Consider the following 18,030-nt stretch of genomic DNA (forward strand, 5'->3'; position numbering starts at 1 on the left):
AATCTGTTAATTTATTAAAACAATTTTTATCTGAATCTGCACATATAGTTTTATTGCAAATACTACAAAGTTATATACATATAACTGAATTGGAAAAGCAAAAAACAGATGTTGAATTTGTAAATGATACATTGACCAGTAATCATTATAGAACAAAAGAAAAACATCAAAATACTATTAGCAATTTACAAAAAGCAATTTCAGTATTGAAAGATGATCAAATGCCTATATATGTAACACATCTACAAAATGTTAAAGATGATGTAATATGTGGATTATTAAAAAGAGAATTTGGTACTGCTCTCTTTTGTTATAATAATAAAATAGTTGTCAGATCTTTGATTACTTTGAAACAATTACCTGGAACAACCAATTTAGAAGATGTTGTACTTTTAGGTCATAACAAACAAATATATGAACTTTCATTTGTTAATCAATTAAAATTTGTTTTGTCAGCATCTGAAGATAAGACAATTCGTTTGTTTGATTTAAATGATTACACCCAAAAAAAAGTATATAGAGGTCATGAATATCCCGTCTATTGTGTGGACTCTTGTTCAAATGCAAATTATTTTATATCTGGCTCTTATGATCATACAGCTAGACTTTGGGTGATTGATCGAAAAGATTCATTAAGAGTGTTTGCTGGCCATACACAAGCAGTAACTTGTGTAGGTACACATCCAAATTGTGCATATTTTGCTACAGGATCTGCAGACAAGAATCTTCGTCTTTGGACGCTAGAAGACAATATGCCTGTAAGACTATTTTTAGGTTCCAAAGGAACAATTTATTCTACGATTTTCAACAATAATGGAGAATATTTGATTAGTGCTAGTGACGATAAAAAGGTCAGAGTGTGGGATCTTGTAGCTGGCAAAGAATTATTAGAATTAGACACTAACTGTGATCTTGTTTCACACCTTTTATTATCTAACGATGATAAGATATTGATAACTGGTACAAATGATGGTATAATAAAGTATTGGAATTTTGAAGAAATTATTAAAAATGAAAAGAGTGATAATGTTAGAGAACCAATAAGTCAATTTTCTGTGAATGCAAATCTTGTGAATGTTGAACACTGTTTTGATACATTTGGGTTTCTTACTTATCAAAGTGTAAGCTAATAGAGATATGTTGTTAAGAGACTAAAAATACTTTCTATGTATTGACCTTATAAGAAATGTACATTGTCTAAAAACTTTTTTTTTTTTAATTTGCATTAATAAGTATTTTATGTAATATTTAATATTTAGGCTTAAAAAGTAAACCAAGATGTATAGTGTAAAGCAATATAATGTATTTTGCCACCAAATTAGAGTACTCAATTAAACGATATTTAATATTTAATCTGTAATTATATTTCTGTTATTTATGTAATAATTTTATATGTACACTTAAGTTAGAATCTTATGCATCTAATACTGTAAGAGCTGTATAAACCCTGTAAACAGTGACAGCTTAAGTAGATAACAGAGAAAAAATGAGAAAGCAAAGAAAGAAGAAAAAAAACAGAAGAGAATATTTAGAGCTAATATACAATAATAGTAGAATCATAAATAAATTCGACTAATTGCAACTATTTTGCGACAATACTTTTTATCCAATGTTTTATTTTTGTTTTGACAATGTATAAATTTTTGTAGTTGATCGTTTTTAACTTTCTCGATAATCTATTGAATACTTGGATGACTGCATATTATCCATGGGTTTGTTTGTCACTATTCAATACGCAGGCAATAAAATCGAATGCCTAGTTTCGTTTGAGTTACCTTATTACGTCGCGGAAGCTACTTTCGAACGGGAAAGCCCCTACTCCTCTTTTCTATAGTTCCTTCAGCCGGCTAGGAGCGGCGCTAAACCTAGCGATTACCTCTCTCTTCAGTATGCTGTTAATTAGTGTAAATATTCGGATAATAGGAAATCGGAATAAAGTGATATTCCGAATAATCATCCAAATATGTATTATCAATATGACGAACTCTTATTTCAAATGGATACTTTCTACGCGCATGCATATTGTTACGAATTAGAGACATGGAAATTGGAAAGGGAAACGGAACGGTCCGGGTCGCCTCAGCAATTGAATTGATTATAAATATACATACAATGTAGAAATCTTCCCGAAGTGAGTTAGTTTTTAATATGAAATATTCTCAATTTTTACACACTTCCTCAAATTAATGAGTAAACTAAGCTTAGTGGTCAAAGCATTGGCGCGTAAAGCCAAAGAGCCCGGGTTCGATTCCCGGCGGGGGTGTGACAACAGCAACAAATTTTTCCTCATTAATTTGAGGAAATGTGTAGTGGATAAAAATTGAGAATATTTCATATGAATTGATTCTACTTTACTTACGTACTCGTAATATTATTAATATTTAGTAATATTTTAATACGTATTCTTACAACACTACTGTTAATTCTGAAAACGAACAGTGCTGTTAATAAGAGAAGTATTTTGTTCTTTATTTTACGTCTATTAAACACTGTTGTGGTGTTGGTTGATTGTGTTATAATTATTTTTTCCGTCTCAGTGACGGGTTCTCAACGGATAGGTAAGTTATTATTTTAGCTTATTATGTTGTAGGAAGCTACGCGTGGGCTGATTAGGAGGTTCTCGTGTTCGCCCGAGGTCGTTCGATGTTTTTTTCTTTTTTCTGCAATGATTTGGCTGATTGTTAGTGGTCAAGGTTCATTGAGCTGACTGATAAGCGGTTTCTTCGCAGGCCGTTAGCAGTGGTGGGCGTCCCGCCAGCTGCAACTGCAGATCATTAGCCGCAGACGTCGGCTCATAAGTAGCCGTAGCCCATAGCCGTTCGGCTCATCAACCGCAGTCGTTTGGGCTGGTTTGGCCTTGGTTGATCGCAGTCTGCACAACTTGATAAAAAGCAGTGTTCTTAAAGAACGTAGCCATGCTGTGATCATTGGATTCCCTTTTTGAACCAAAACTCTTTGAGGTTCGGAGAAACCTGGTTGTTTGTAGGATGCGTTTTTTATCATGTTTGGGTGTGGCTTCCCTTTGGAATTAGCTAGCATGAATCCTTGCTTTTTTTGGCAAATCATTTCACCTAAACTCCGTAATCCATAAATTGGCGGCTCAAACAATAAAACTCAAATGATTTATAAACATGCTTTATCTAATGACCAAGATCTGCACCAAACAAGAGGACGACCCGAATTTTATTTAGTGGCAATTTTAAGAAGATAATAGTCCTTACACTGTCTGTGTAGTTGAGGTTCGAACCTTCTGTTTAGGTTTAGGGGGGTTTCTATCGAGTGTTCTCTTCGCATTCGGGTAGAGCTGGGGCCAAGCAGTTTACTGCTCAGCAGGAGAGACGCTTTGGCTATAATAAACAACACTCTAAATCAAAGTCCTCTAAGTCCAGGAGCTCGTTTTAGCAGGCGCGGCTAGTTCCGTCTTCTTCTTCATCTAGGAATCGTTGACATAGTCAGGACGGTCATTTCAGGAAGAATGACAGATGCCTTTGGGGCGCGAGAGATTCTCCTGTTGACCAATGAATATGAGATTTCGTCATTTCCCTATTATCTCCCTGGTCTTTGCAACACAGTTGCAGATCGATTGTCAAGAGGCATGATTCTTTCCGATTGGCATCTGGGGACGGAGGTGATCTCGATAGTGTTTTCCAAGTGGGGAATCCCACAGATAGATTTATTCGCGTCGAATCAGTCGAAAATCCTCCCGAATTATGTAACAACAAATGGAAGGGACTCTCAGACAACGTTCATCAATGCTTTCAGCAGACTCTGAAAGTTCAAGTTGGCATAGATGTTCCTATCGCCTCCGCTCATTCACTGAGTTCTGCAGCATTTGAAGAAGTCATTGGGATCTTCATTCTAGCGGTTGGGAGAATGTGCTTTGGAGGACAGACTTCAAAAGCAGAGCCTTGGAGGTACCAATGCTTTTGAGGAATCTGTCGCAGTGCCTGGCCGATCTGTCCATGGGCCTATCCCCGCCCAAGGCAGAGGATCTTCGTTTGGAGGTCTAGAAGGTATAGGGTAGTCTTTCTTAACTTCAGGTTTGATCTTTTACAGTCCGCTTGGCGAAAGTCAACTTTGAAAACCTATCACTCGGCTTGGAAACGATGGGTGTCTTGCTGCAGGCATTCGGCTATATCGTACAATGGGATAAGCCAAGTGCTTCTGTAATCTGTTCCTATTTATCGTTTTTGTTGAAGGAAAAGAAATTGGCTTTCTCGACAATTCTAGTGCATAAATCAGTAGTCTCATTATTTATGATCATTTGAGGAATTAATTAAGCCTATGTTGAAGGCGATAAGCCTTAAGGATTCGGCCTCACATTCGATGAAGTGGCTTGTTTAGAATGTTTTAGATATGATGGATTGGTCACACGGCAGCTTTGTTAGTGTTAGCCTTCGGTCGAGGGGTTTCATGACTTAACACTAATCAGTATAAATGAGAAGAAGTGCCAGTTGTCAGACTCAGTCATTACGTTTGGCCTGTTTCAGATTTCAGCGTCTAGAAGAAGGGCACGACAGGACTTCTTCTCTTTTCATCACTACTAGGGGAAAAGTAAAAGCAGCCTCGTTGAGGTAACTGGCGTTGTTCGGGGAATTTCTTTAAGCATCATTGCAAGATTGTTCAGAAACCCAGTGCACACATTAGCGTTGGCTTAAGATCTTTCAAGGTCATATGATGACTGTAACTTTATTGGATCTACCTCTAAGTGTTTGTATTTCCCTTTTTTGACTCGAACAAGAGGGTTCTATTACTTACTTGACCCCTTTTTTGTACTAAATGGTGTTGTTAAAGTTATAATTGTACAAAATTGTATTTATTATTAGCTCTAGAGTAAAGTTTTTGTATGATTCAAGATTGTTTTATAACAAAATTTCCTTATGGACTATTTGCTCGCGAAAGAAAGTTTCTTTTGTTGGTAAAACCCCCTTTTAAATCTTTCTTCTGTGTGGTACGCCTCGAGGATTGAAGAATTGAGGTCTCTGGGTTATTTTATCGATCTGCTGTCCCCTGGAGTTTTAAAAACTTGATTCTGAATACTCAGGAGTCATAGAGATGGTTCGGATTATTGCATGTTTCACTGGAAAAGGGTTTCACAGTACGCTCGTGTCGGCAGAGGATAAACATTTCTCCGTAAGCTCAAACCGAAGGTATAGAGCTAAAATAGAACCATTTTCTATCCCGAAGGCCAAGAAAATGGATATTTTAAGTCTTGCCGAGGCTTGACCTTAGTAAGGCTTTGCCGCCAGCTGGGGAGAAGGAACTGAGAGAAAGCGTGTCGCTAGGTCTAGCAATATGGGTTTAGCGCCGCTTCTAGCCGGTTAAAGGAACTATAGAAGAGGAGTAGGAACTTTCCCGTTTGAAAGTAGCTAGATGGAAAGAATTGATAGTAATCATTCGAATCTCCATAAGGTCAAACCTCGGCAAGACCTAAAATATCCGTTTTCTTGCCCTTCTGGGTGAAAAACGGCTCTATATTAAGTTTTAGTTGTAAGATACTAGACCTACGAACGGGTACTTGTCAACCTTTTTGGAGATTACGGTATATTTTTTGTAATTTCTGGTTTAAATAAAAAAAATACTCGATATTTTTAATAGTAATAATTCGTTGCGTTTTTCAAGAGGCCTAAAGAAGTTTTATTCACAAACTGCTAGTGAAGTGAAATTCAAGTCGCTATTTCTGTGGATCATAAGAGGTGTTTTATTATTTATTTTTCCAATCCTATTCCTTGTTAATATTTCTTATTTGTATTTTTTAACGAGCACTGATTTCAATTTTTTGTTTATTCAGATAGGGAAGCTAGTGAGGCCATACTTTTGTGTACAAAGGTCATTGTGTCCCATAAATTTTGATAATTAAACAAGTATTGTATAATTATTTTTTAATCGAAAAATTTCAGCTGTGAATAATGCAGATCGAGTTCTTTTAGCATATTAAGTGACATTTTTAACACTTGATACTTTTTTAAATTTAAAATTCGTATTTCTATAATAAAACAACTGGTGTGCTGGAGTAAACAATTATAATAATGATTCTTATTTGTACAGTTCATATGAAGTATTGGTATATAAATGTAAATTCATTAAAGAGTAGTTTTAGTAAACATTTGCTTCATTTTTGAAAGTACCTTTTGAGTTTTCCTGATTCAAATAATGCTTTCACATCGCTTCCTCCTCCTAGGCATTCGCCATTGACAAAAACACGAGGAACCTGTTATATAATATATGTATATATTGTTAAATATTTGTAACATTGTTTTTTTTAACTTACTGTTCTAGCGCCTGTCAATTCAAGTAAAATATCTTGAATTTCATCACCATCTGGACGCTGATCCAATTCTACTGCTGTGTAGTTTTCAGCAATTTTATCGAAAACCTAAAGTTACAGAATATTTAATAAGAGTTTTGATACTCACAAAAAAATAAATATAAGTTTAAAATTACTTACTTCTTTTGCCATTTTGCAGTATGGACAGTATGTTTTTGAAAAAATTACTACATTGTTGCTTTGAATTAAGCTTTTAATTTCTGTTGCTTTTGTAGATGGCATGGTGGGATGACGTGAGCTGTTAATTCCCATTGTAATTTAAAAAGTTACAAAGATTTTAATAATGAATTGAATTAATCATAAAAATNTCAGAGTACAAAGGATGGCCACATTTTAAAGAAATTTTTATGGTTTCTGCATTAACAGGTAAATTACAGAGCTACTTTATTTCCAGCTAATATTAACAGCTTGTATTTTAAAGGGGATGGTTTGGAAGATGTTAAAAATTATTTATTATGTCAAGCTAAACCTGGAAATTGGCTTTACTCAGAAGAAGTATGGACAGATCAACTACCTGAACAGATCATACAAAACACTGTAAAAGCTACATTTTTAGACTTTCTGCCTCAAGAAATACCATACCGTTTAAAGCCACAAATTGAACTCTTGGACTTTAATAAAGAAGGTAATATATAATTACTTTTAGATCAATTTATTCCATTATTTATTTTTTTCTTTAGGTGTAATTACAACAGACAAGCTACGGACATGCAATGGATAAGCTTTCGATAAGTTTGATAAGAATCATATGCGCATATAAGTTTATCTATGTATGGAATGAGTCATGGGGTGTCGACTCTCCTGTCAAAAGTAGTGTACACTAAACCTGGCAGATGATGGTGTTTGCAGCGTTTAAATATTTTGCACTGGAATGATTAGGGTTGTCTTCCTTTAAAAGAAGTTCTTATAAAAATTAGTAATGATAATAATATAGATTTGTAATGCCGTTAGCTATGGTATGAGCGGTATGAGAGACAATAATATGTGGTGATAGACTAGAGATAGTAAGAGTCATAGATATAGATCATGACATAGATAAATAATAAGTGGTATACAGTCGTGTGAATCTGGCACCCAATATAAATAATCCACTGATTCAAACTTTACCAATAAATTGTGCGTCGTTTATGGGTACTAAATATGTAACTATCATAATCGTTGTCCATTAGTTTTGTTAAAAATTGGAAAATTGTTTCGAGTGCAGGCGGAAATTAAATGCCAATTTATTCAAAAACTGTTGGAGATATGATAATTTAATTGACGCGAATTGATTGTGCGTTAGTTGTGCTTGAGGATTGAACTATTATTGTAAGCGGAGTTTATTTTTATATTATTCATTATTAATTATTGTTAATAATACTATATTTTCCAATGGCATTAGTATGATCATATCTATAATTCACCAAAGACGCACGCGTATTAGTAATATCAATGAAAAATTAAGCATTATATGTAATTATCACTAATAAATAATATAAAGATAAATTTCGCTTACCATATTAAATCAGCCTTCAAGCGCAAATGATACGCAATCAAATGGCGTCAATTAAATAATTATATCTTTAGTAGTTTTTGAATAAATTGGTATTTAATTTCCACCTGCACCTGAAACAATTTTCCTTTTTTTTTAGAGAAGTAATGGACACACAATTATGATATTTATATATGTATAACCCACAAACGAAGCACAATTTATTGTTAAAGTTTGAATAAGTGGATTATTTATATCTGGTGCTAGCTTCACACGACTGTCATTTTGACCGCAGCCATTCCACNTAAATAATAATTATATAAATTAGGTCTATGTCATAGATTATTATGCTATTATCTATGATTATTAGTTAAATAACTTAGATAATAGATATACATAGAAAGAATGGTTAAAGACATGTTCATAGATGTCATTTTAAAGAGGTAAAGGATGAACAATGAAGGTCCTTATAAACCAATTTTTAACTGTAGCTATTAGAAGAAATTTAGTCAGAAATCTTAGGCAGTTATGTGTAAATGAAAACGAATCACATTTAGATGACCCCCTTCTTCAGAAACCGGCCCAAAAAATTTTAAAAGTAGCTATTATAGGCATGCCAAATGCAGGAAAAAGTTCCATTATCAACAATTTAATGGACCGAAAGGTAAGGTAAATTTTTCTTAGTAAAGTCTAAAGAAAAGATACAAATCTTACATTTAAGTTCGAGCTTGTTTCCGCAGAAGCATTGTTATTAGCATAATAAAACAAATAAATAATTTTTGTATTTTTAAAAGGTATGTGCAGCCTCCTCAAAAGTTCACACAACTCGAGTTAAAGCAACAGCAGTTTTTACTCAAGGAGATTCGCAAATTGTGTTTTTAGACACTCCAGGTCTGGTTAATAGTAAAGAACAAAAGAAGTTAGTAGTTGTATTTATTACAACAAAACTGTATTAGCTATACTAATTTCTAAATCAATGTATTAAAATTGATCTACTTGTAGGCACAATCTTGAAAGTTCATTTGTAAAAGATATTAATTATTCTTTAAAACAGGCTGATACAATAGCTGTTATTCATGATGTCAGTAACTCATATCTTAGAGAAAGACTAGATATAAAGATACTAAATTTTCTAGAAAACTATAATCAAATTCCTAGTTTTTTAATTTTAAATAAGGTAAGTAAATACTCTAGTGTCACAATAGTTTTGATTCGAACCCTTTTCATGTTTTGAAAATTGTCAATTAATATTTCAGATAGATATTTTAAAATCAAAAAGAAAGTTATTAGAAATTACAAGACTTCTCACAGAAAATAGTATTAATGGAAAGGCAATGCCTAATTCTATTAGAAAAATTGAAGACTCAGAGTACAAAGGATGGCCACATTTTAAAGAAATTTTTATGGTTTCTGCATTAACAGGTAAATTACAGAGCTACTTTATTTCCAGCTAATATTAACAGCTTGTATTTTAAAGGGGATGGTTTGGAAGATGTTAAAAATTATTTATTATGTCAAGCTAAACCTGGAAATTGGCTTTACTCAGAAGAAGTATGGACAGATCAACTACCTGAACAGATCATACAAAACACTGTAAAAGCTACATTTTTAGACTTTCTGCCTCAAGAAATACCATACCGTTTAAAGCCACAAATTGAACTCTTGGACTTTAATAAAGAAGGTAATATATAATTACTTTTAGATCAATTTATTCCATTATTTATTTTTTTCTTTAGGTGTAATTACAACAGTAGTACTTGTAAAATGTCCTAGCAAGCGAATTGCTACATTAGTTGCAGGGGCTTCAGACGGACGGCTTCGGCAAATAACTGAAGCTGTTCAAAAAAATTTACAAGATGCATTTCAAACTTACGTGCGTCTTAAAATTCTATTGGAGTCTAAAGATGAATAATGTATGTATTTTTAATATATTAAGAAAATAAATAATTTATTAATTTATCAGTAATAGGAACCAAACACAAAAAACCTCTTGCAGTGTTTCAGCTTATTAGGGCATACCAAAGAGTGAAGTTAAACTTACTGCAATTGCTATATTTCTAAATCAAACGAAGTTTCTAAAATAAATTACTTTCTATAGTGAAAGCTATTGATGCGGGAATCCCCCGTGTATTAGGTTGCTTTTTAATGATTTATAAAACAATTTGAAAGTTATTTTATTTTAAAAATATACAGCCGCTTTAAATAGTCTTCATTTTGTTACATAAAAAAGTTGTAGTCATACATGGTGTTAGAGCTACTTTATTTATGCGAACAATTCATGGATGGTATTAAAAAACTTCCCTAATTCAATTAAAAATAATACTTACACATTCACTCTTCTTTTAATAACTAAATANTTTGTTAGCCATTTCTGGGTTAATGTGCTAAAATTTATTATATATGGAAAACCTAAATGAGTTTTACTCATATCTATTATTTGGTCCCCCTATAATAAAACAGTAGTATATTTAAACAAAGACCATAACTGTAGAAAATAACATACTCTTGCCCATGCTTCTTCAATAAGGCACTAAAATTTTGAAGAACTTAAAACAAGATAAAAATATAATAAAGAAATACATAATTAACAAAAAAGGATTGCTTTCATATCAAGTATAATCTATGCATACAAATATTTTTTTAAACTTGATTGTGGAATTACATAATTATCGTTTTTTTTGCATAACTAACAAGTGCTTTCTAACAGACGTGATCATTTTTATTATCAAAAATAGTAAATTTTACTTTTTCCAAAATAAACTTAAAAGAAATAAATACCTTTATAATAAAAATATAATTACATTTTATAAAATAGCTGCCAGGATTAGAACAAATCATGAGCTAAATAATATGAGTTTAAATAATTAAAATAGGACAATAAATTAAATGAAAATGTTTTACCTTTGTTCTTAACAAGAGAAACTACATATCGGTCTTTTAAGCAATGCAGTTCTAAAAGCTGTTACAAGAAAATCAAATCTAGTTGTGAAACTAATTGTAAACTAAATGAAACACAATTCCACAAACAGGTATTTAAAAAACCTAAAATGCTTTTTGTTACCCATGTTCTAGGGGTTTTAAATGTATTTGTGAAATTTTGGGAGTTTTTCACTCACACTTTTTCGTATATAAACTATTTTTGAATTCTTTTAACGTTTTAAAAGATAAATTTTATGTAAAACGATAAAAATAAGTGAAAACAATACGTTAATATAAGCATTTTCTACTATCGAGTACTAAATATAATCTTGAGTTCAATTCTCTAGTCTCCAAAAAAGTATTTGCATTTTATTTTCTATTATTTCTGCCATTTGTAGTCAGGTAGTTGAAAATATTGTCTTTTTTACCTCCCATTTCCGTCATCTGTTACACCTAAAGCTTCAAGTTCCCTAAACAATCTATTCAAGTAACCGGGATCGGGATAACCATGACCGCTGCTACTAGGACCGATTTCCGTCTTATGGGGCAAATTCCATGAAACTACATCTTCACAACCGGTGGTGTGAGAACGACTGACCGTAAAAATGAGTTTTCTTTGCCACGCGACATTTAGAAGCCTAAGAGCTTTACGACCATTGGGGCTATCTGGTAAATAAGCAACTCGGGGAAACCCCACGGCATAATATTCGTGTCCAGGGTTGGGATGATTCGCACCTTGAATACCTGATTGAATGCTAACAAAAAACAAATTATTTACATTTAAATGGGCATTGAAAATTTCTAACAGTAGAATTTTTTAATGTTAATTACTGAACAGCACTAAGATGTAAGGTAACATTAAAGCCAGTAATCAAAGAATGACATTAATTAAAATGTAACTCAAAATGAAGTTTTACTAAAAGATTTAAATTTCTAGGAAAACATGAAATTGATTTCTGATTTAATTCAGTCACTTAAAACTATTAATTCAAATGATAAGTTACATACTTGTATACGATCTGTATTGTCCGACAATTTCCATATCCTGGGAGACTACGTTCTATAAATCCCCACTCCATAGTGCCGGGAGGTTGATTACCATGTTTTTCTCCATACACACAACCGCATACGGCACACTGCACATGCAGGGTAACACCTAACGATTGTTGTTCTTTCAAAATGAGATTGAGACAGTCTAAGTGTAGTACGTGATCGCACGGTAGCGCAACGACGACGCGGCAAGGTTTTAATTGTTGCCTGCAAGTGGGGCAAGGCTGTCGGGGGGCCCACTCCACCGGTTGAGAAACGCGAACGTGTCGGGATATCATAGCACTTGCTGAATCAACCCCTAAGAGAAGAAAAAAAGAAATAAAGAGCGTGTTTCTCATGCACACAATACGGTTTGGAAGCTGTTTACTAAATTATTACTTTATAATTAATGAGATGCTCGAAATAAGTTTGATGGTATTCGTCAAAACCATCCACTTACAAGTTATTAAAAATCTTATATATTGCTATTTCGTAAATAGGACGTAAGACTGTTAAGAAAACTTGTAATAATTATTTTTCAAAACCTTTTCAGCGATATCTTACTCAAGGAGATACGTGAAATTTCACCATTACATGTACAGATACTATCCAGAAAAATGATTTTCCTAAATTTTATTAAACCAATAATCACTTTATTTTTGTTTGAGACTTCTCATTTTTATGCATCCACATCTTTTATCTTTTAATAACCATTAGTATATTTAATAAAATCAAAAACATGCCTATTTACACATTAAAACTAATATATTTCATGTTTCAAAACTATTAAATGCTTAAAGTTTTAGAATATGTTCACATTATATTAAATAAAATTTAAAGAAAATTTGTTAACTGTAGAAACAAGGAGACTTTTTACAGTTAATTTTAATATCACTTCATATGCAAATTGAAGTTAGTTGTAAATATAATATGTAATAAACATTTGAAATTAAGAAGTTATATTTTCTTACCAATAATAGATGGTAATTTTTGCACTTCAATGTGTCCATCATCACTACTTGCTCCACTACAATTTAATAAGTCTGCAGTAGATGCTGTTCTTTGACTTTCATGGCTTTCCTGACTAAGATATGTTGATACAGTGTCTAAACTTGGTCTTCTACCAGATTTTGTGCTACTACTGTCAGCATCCAAAACAGAATTAGTTGATTTACTGTGTTCTTGTAATGGAAGATTGTTATTTGTGGATTTATGCCCTAAAAAGTCTTATAAAAGTAAAATACATTCTTAATGCAATTAATTAAAAAAAAAAACTAAACTTACCAAATATATTTAAATTATGCAGGATAGTTTTGGCTAAGTTTGTAGTGGACATTTCATTATTATTCTTGGATTTTTGAGATTTCTTTTTCCCTCCGTTTGTGCTTTTCTTATTTTGTACATTTTCTGTTTTAACATTTGTATGTTCTATTCTACATGATTTTCTTATGTCTGTACTTCTTCTTCCTAATGATATTAAGAAAAAAAAATAGATGCTTAAATAACTTAGAAATAAATTTGAATATTACCCATGACAGCAGTCATTTCCTCTATTTTTACTTTAATTAGTGGATAGGGTGCTTGTTTTGTTCTTTTTACTTTGCGAATATGGCCATTTGTTAGCCATTTCTGGGTTAATGTGCTAAAATTTATTATATATGGAAAACCTAAATGAGTTTTACTCATATCTATTATTTGGTCCCCCTATAATAAAACAGTAGTATATTTAAACAAAGACCATAACTGTAGAAAATAACATACTCTTGCCCATGCTTCTTCAATAAGGCACTGAATGTCCATATCAAAAACTTGCCATTCTAGTCCATGCTCAACAGCAACTTCCCATTTCGCTCCTTTACCAGCAGGAGACGATTGAGGATAAAATTTCCTTCTTACTCTACAAACATCATCTGAAAAAGAACGTACATTTGTATAAATTGTTTCAGGAATATAAATTAACCATTTATTTACCTGAGTCTTCTAATTCCTGTGTCAACGTTCTTAGATTCACATAAAAATTTTGTAGGGTAGGGTCAGCATCAGAAAGTATTACACGAGTGAGCTGCTTAGCATTAGCTCTTTCTAAATGCTGAGTCACAGCAGGGCTATACGGTTTCCAATATCCATTTCTTGTTTCCCATTCCCAAACTACCACAGCATGACCCGACATCCTATTAAGTAACTAAACTTAATTACTGTCACCTGTTAATGTTTCTGAATATTATCTTCATTATTTTGGACATAAAAGCATTGAATTAAAAGCTAAAGTGTTTTATTGTACACTTAATACTTAGTATATTTTCGACACATCTATAAAACGAACTGTTTCATACAAAATTCTTTAAAACCAAAAAACCACTTAATTTAATTTTATCAACAAACATGGCTTAATACCATAGATTGCTTACCACTATGACCATAGATAATAGGTATCATAGGGTAACTATGACTGACTATGACTATAATACATATCATAATATTGTAGTGGGTCGTGTTTATATCTATGACCATATAATATCCAGTATGAAGTTGGTTGTCGCAGGCATCGACGTTTATTAATGGACATGCCTTAGTGGTCAGAATTGTGGTACAATAAAAGAAAGAGATGGAACGAAGTTTCGGACAATATCCATCTCTCTCACGATAGTGCGTAAGCGTGTCATGAAAGAGATAGTACTAGTCCGAAACCATACGCCATCTCCCTCACTTTTCGAACCAAGAAATTATTACAACGACATACGGCTAAGGCACGTCCATTAATATATGTCTATGGGTTCTATAGTGCAATATCTGCAACCCATTACAGGTCACTTAACCCTTTTTTATATTGTGGGTTGCCTACCCGTGACAGTATAAATAAACGTACGGATTGTAGGCAAATAAACAAGATGAAAGATTAAGTAAAATTTTCGATACTCCCTTACTCTTGAACAGAATTACATCGAAGGCACTTTTAGTTCTTAGAAAAGGCAGCTTTAATCTATTTACGTAAAATATTTATTATGCGAGAAACTAACAGAATTAACACATCTTAGAAATACAATGTACACATATACAACATATAGGATGCCCCACGATCATTTTGGGATAAAAGTATGCATATATAAATAACAAAATGAACATTTTAGTATACATTAAATAAAAGTGATTCATAAAAGGAAATTCAGGTTCCATTTAAAATAAGCAAAAGTTTGTGCTCATTTCCGGAAGTAGTGGGGCATCTTGTATAATATTGTACTGCTTATTTATTTGAGTATTTTGGGAAATCGAAGGTCAGTTTTTATCAAATTCTTTTCTATCCAAAGATTGACCCTTTCCTCCAATTCTGGAGTGTAGTACGTTGAATTTTTACTATTTTTACCGTTTCGAATAAAACCCTGCTCCTTTGAATTAAGAACTCCAATTTCTCTCAACACTTCAAAATTGACCGAATCATTTTTTCGAAAATTTTCTATTTTCAAATGGTCATCCAGCTTGTTCAGTTGTTTTTCTGAAACATCTATTCCTAAAAACTCGGCCACTTTTAAGATCGTATCTTGCTGATTCTGAAAAAAAAAACAAAATAAAATACGAATTTACTTTCGGTTATATCAGGTGACAGAAGTATATTTCTCTAGTGAGAGAGACTCAGAAAGATGGAAATGCGAAATATAAAGCATCAGTGTCTGTTTGACTATAAGAGCACAAAAAAAAATCTGCATAGAACATTTAACTAATGATATTATCTTCTTGTATTCATTGCTTACTGCTGCTGGGTACTTTGAATCCACAAGGTTATTTCTCCTCGTAGATCCATATTTATTAAGTACTTAAGTATGATCAAGAAGACCGGAAATTTTGGCGACGCTCTAGAACACATTAAATAGCTTTTTCCTCGCCGCCAAAACACGACGTCAAACGTCTTTATTTTTCAACAAAGGTATCTTTTTTAGGGACTAAAGAGAACCGTGTAGTTTCTTTTAGTACCTTCTCGTTTCGTACCCTAATTTAATATTTTTTTTGAGCAATTTTATTCTCGTTTCGTTCAGACTCGGACACAGTGCAACGGAAACTTCTGCAAAACTTCAGCAGACACAGTGTTTTTTGATGAGCCCGGGTTTTTCGGTGGTTTAAGGCATTTTCGGAAGGAAGAGAGTTCACGAAAGATGAACAACGCAGTGAATGACTTTCAATTTCAGGAACCGACGAAAATGTCGACAAAATCCGGGATCTTGTTCGTTCAGATCATCGGTCAACTTTCAGAATGATCGGAGAGCAGTTGAATTTGAGTCACACAACCATTTCAAAAATATTTCCAAAAAGTCTTTCGCAGGAGCAAAAAGATGTCAGGAAAGAAAAGTGCCTTGACTTTTTGGAAACGATTGAAAATGATCCGCATTTTACGAAACATGTAATTACGAGTGAGGAGAGTTGGGTATTTGAGTATAATCCTGGAACTCGGCGCCAGAGTATGGAATGGGCGCCAGAGCATGGAATGGCACACTCGCACACTCCAAGCTCTCCAAAGCTCAAAAAGCAAAAATGAGTAAGTCATAAACCAAACTCATGCTGATTTGTTTCTTTGATAACCAGGGGGTCATCCATAAAGATTTTGTGCCTCAAGACCAAACAGTCAATCTACACTTTAATGGAGAGGTTTTTGAAAGCTTTCGCAAAAGGGCCATGCGTGTGAGACTAAACATTGAGAACAACTGGATGTTTCATCACGACAATGCGCCTTTTTGGCCAGTAAATACATTCCTCTTACTCCTCAACCTCCTTATTCGCTGAACTTGAACTCTTGTGATTTTCTTTTCTTCCCGAGATTGAAAACTCACTTCAAAGGAAGTCATTTTGGGGCACTCGAAAACATTCAAATAGCTGTGACCAACCAGCTGACGACTATTCTAGTATCCGAGTTTTAGCACTGCTATGAAGAATGGAAGAACTGCTTCCAGCGATGTGTGGATTTCAAAGGAAGTTATTTTGAGGGAGATAATGTTGAATAACAAATTTTTAAAAAATCAGTCTCGTTACTTAATTAAAAGAGTTTAAACAGCTTGTGAAACTTGAGTGTTTCTTCTGAAATTGATGTGGTGGAACAACCGCGCTGCCATTGCGGGAAAAGATACTGTAGCGACCACGAGCGTGATTGTGTGCGATCGGGCATACGTGTGTGTGAGCGGCTTATCGATTCGCCGACTAGACGCGGGCGCTTTTCTTCAGGTGCGCCGTATCTGTAAACGTGTGTGTCGTACCTGCGTTCTGCGTTCCGGGAAAGCAATTAAACCGTTCAAAGAAAACGAGACTTCTCTGGACGGCTGGAGAACGTTCCCGAAAGGAGGCAAGGGAGTATAAAAAGGAAGAGACGATCGCCGAAGGGGAGTAGAAATAAATTGACCGTTGCAGAAGTGAATCAAGAAATAAATAGACAGTGATAGAAGTGAAATAAATAGAACAGTGAATAGTAACAGTAGTGTAAATAAATAGAATAATTACCTAAGTTAGTAATAATTAAATAGTGTTTTTCAGTTCAATAATAATTACTGTAAATAAATAGTTTTCTTCTTAAAATTTAATTTGTTAAACCCACGAACATTACAATACGATGTTTGCCGTGTATAATGATCTATGCGTGAATGCGTACAAAATTATATAATACTGCTTATAAATAAGTGTACGTATATATGTATGTAATACATTTTTACATGTAAAAATGGGTGTAAGTATGTAAATTTATTGAATAATATAATGAGTTACAAAATATTTTGATAATTAAGATTTTTTCTTGATAAATATTAATACATACTAGGTATTAATTAACATTGTAATTGTTTAATTCAATTTAATTTAATCTACGTTTTTTTGAAGGTCTTTTAACGGTATATTTATTTCTATATCATTATTTACACCGCTTTGGATATTTTTTACTACAATGATTTTAATATCGGATCGCATCAGTGTGAAAGCGTTCGCTCTAAACACATTTACTTTGGATATAACAGGTCAATTGAAAAGTCCCCGGCCTAAAATAGTAAAACACATTTTTTTTGCAAAATTCGTTTTTTTTATTCAACATAATTCCCTCATTCGACGAAAATTTTTTCCCAACGAGCATTCTTTTGAGATCTGAGAACAGGAAGTAGTCGCTGGGGGCCAGATCTGGAGAATACGGTGGATGCGGAAGCAATTCGAAGCCCAATTCATGAATTTTTGCCATCGTTTTCACTGACTTGTGAGACGGTGCATTGTCTTGGTGAAGCAGGACTTTCTTTTTCTGCAAATGCGGTCGTTTCTCGGCGAT

General features: G+C 33.3%; 5 protein-coding genes and 1 long non-coding RNA gene across 10 annotated transcripts in view; 3 read left to right on the top strand and 3 right to left on the bottom strand.

Annotated features, from left to right (window-relative positions):
- Positions 1–10: 10 nt before the first annotated feature.
- On the top strand, positions 11–1,353 carry LOC112906715 (TAF5-like RNA polymerase II p300/CBP-associated factor-associated factor 65 kDa subunit 5L). Its single transcript, XM_025981419.1, has one exon. It carries the CDS (start codon positions 222–224, stop codon positions 1,128–1,130), a length of 909 nt encoding a protein of 302 aa, XP_025837204.1. The 5' UTR covers positions 11–221; the 3' UTR covers positions 1,131–1,353.
- A 4,653-nt stretch (positions 1,354–6,006) lies between these two features.
- Positions 6,007–6,635, bottom strand: LOC108741856 (glutaredoxin-C3). The gene is made up of 3 exons (XM_018476822.2): positions 6,449–6,635; positions 6,272–6,376; positions 6,007–6,211 (listed from the first exon to the last, which is right to left on the bottom strand). Exons 1-3 carry the CDS (start codon positions 6,578–6,580, stop codon positions 6,113–6,115), a joined length of 336 nt encoding a protein of 111 aa, XP_018332324.1. The 5' UTR covers positions 6,581–6,635; the 3' UTR covers positions 6,007–6,112.
- A 13-nt stretch (positions 6,636–6,648) lies between these two features.
- On the top strand, positions 6,649–7,024 carry LOC112906717. The gene is made up of 3 exons (XR_003232528.1): positions 6,649–6,694; positions 6,750–6,953; positions 7,009–7,024. It is a non-coding gene; the product is annotated as an uncharacterized LOC112906717 (long non-coding RNA).
- A 1,159-nt stretch (positions 7,025–8,183) lies between these two features.
- Positions 8,184–10,131, top strand: LOC108741853 (GTPase Era, mitochondrial). 2 transcript variants are annotated; one of them, XM_025981422.1, is made up of 7 exons: positions 8,184–8,463; positions 8,594–8,718; positions 8,802–8,976; positions 9,056–9,221; positions 9,277–9,480; positions 9,536–9,712; positions 9,763–10,131. In XM_025981422.1, exons 1-6 carry the CDS (start codon positions 8,257–8,259, stop codon positions 9,709–9,711), a joined length of 1,053 nt encoding a protein of 350 aa, XP_025837207.1. In that variant the 5' UTR covers positions 8,184–8,256; the 3' UTR covers position 9,712; positions 9,763–10,131. The 2 variants fall into 2 exon arrangements, with proteins under 2 accessions (XP_025837207.1, XP_025837206.1); XM_025981421.1 differs by having other exon boundaries at positions 9,796–10,131.
- A 205-nt stretch (positions 10,132–10,336) lies between these two features.
- Positions 10,337–14,138, bottom strand: LOC108741860 (protein deltex). Of its 2 annotated transcripts, none has more exons than XM_018476828.2 (7): positions 13,719–14,138; positions 13,509–13,657; positions 13,277–13,451; positions 13,032–13,214; positions 12,719–12,964; positions 11,727–12,066; positions 10,337–11,473 (listed from the first exon to the last, which is right to left on the bottom strand). In XM_018476828.2, exons 1-7 carry the CDS (start codon positions 13,915–13,917, stop codon positions 11,143–11,145), a joined length of 1,623 nt encoding a protein of 540 aa, XP_018332330.1. In that variant the 5' UTR covers positions 13,918–14,138; the 3' UTR covers positions 10,337–11,142. The 2 variants fall into 2 exon arrangements, with proteins under 2 accessions (XP_018332330.1, XP_018332329.1); XM_018476827.2 differs by having other exon boundaries at positions 12,719–12,973.
- Positions 14,139–14,721: 583 nt separating this feature from the next.
- Positions 14,722–18,030, bottom strand: part of LOC108741851 (sulfotransferase 1C4) — a 16,786-nt gene continuing 13,477 nt past the window's right edge. For all 3 annotated transcript variants that reach the window (XM_025981427.1, XM_025981429.1, XM_025981428.1), the window contains one exon: positions 14,722–15,292. In XM_025981427.1, the coding sequence (XP_025837212.1) occupies positions 14,993–15,292 (300 nt within the window). In that variant the 3' untranslated portion in view covers positions 14,722–14,992. The remainder of the gene's footprint in view (positions 15,293–18,030) is intronic.

Source organism: Agrilus planipennis, unplaced genomic scaffold (assembly GCF_000699045.2).
Source record: "Agrilus planipennis isolate EAB-ADULT unplaced genomic scaffold, Apla_2.0 scaffold60, whole genome shotgun sequence".
Lineage (NCBI taxonomy): Eukaryota > Metazoa > Arthropoda > Insecta > Coleoptera > Buprestidae > Agrilus > Agrilus planipennis.

Bases quoted from the DNA above. Each gene is read 5' to 3' on its own strand.
- LOC108741860 (XM_018476827.2), bottom strand. From the start codon at position 13,917: ATGTCGGGTCATGCTGTGGTAGTTTGGGAATGGGAAACAAGAAATGGA. The intron at 13,658-13,718 runs GTAAATAAATGG...GTTCTTTTTCAG, and splicing joins ACAGGAATTAGAAGACTCAG to ATGATGTTTGTAGAGTAAGA. The intron at 11,474-11,726 runs GTATGTAACTTA...GTTTTTTGTTAG, and splicing joins ACAATACAGATCGTATACAA to CATTCAATCAGGTATTCAAG.
- LOC108741853 (XM_025981422.1), top strand. From the start codon at position 8,257: ATGAAGGTCCTTATAAACCAATTTTTAACTGTAGCTATTAGAAGAAAT. The intron at 8,464-8,593 runs GTAAGGTAAATT...TATTTTTAAAAG, and splicing joins ACAATTTAATGGACCGAAAG to GTATGTGCAGCCTCCTCAAA. The intron at 9,481-9,535 runs GTAATATATAAT...TTTTTTCTTTAG, and splicing joins CTTGGACTTTAATAAAGAAG to GTGTAATTACAACAGTAGTA.
- LOC108741856 (XM_018476822.2), bottom strand. From the start codon at position 6,580: ATGGGAATTAACAGCTCACGTCATCCCACCATGCCATCTACAAAAGCA. The intron at 6,377-6,448 runs GTAAGTAATTTT...CTGTAACTTTAG, and splicing joins ACTGCAAAATGGCAAAAGAA to GTTTTCGATAAAATTGCTGA. The intron at 6,212-6,271 runs GTAAGTTAAAAA...ATTATATAACAG, and splicing joins AATTGACAGGCGCTAGAACA to GTTCCTCGTGTTTTTGTCAA.
- LOC112906715 (XM_025981419.1), top strand. From the start codon at position 222: ATGCCTATATATGTAACACATCTACAAAATGTTAAAGATGATGTAATA.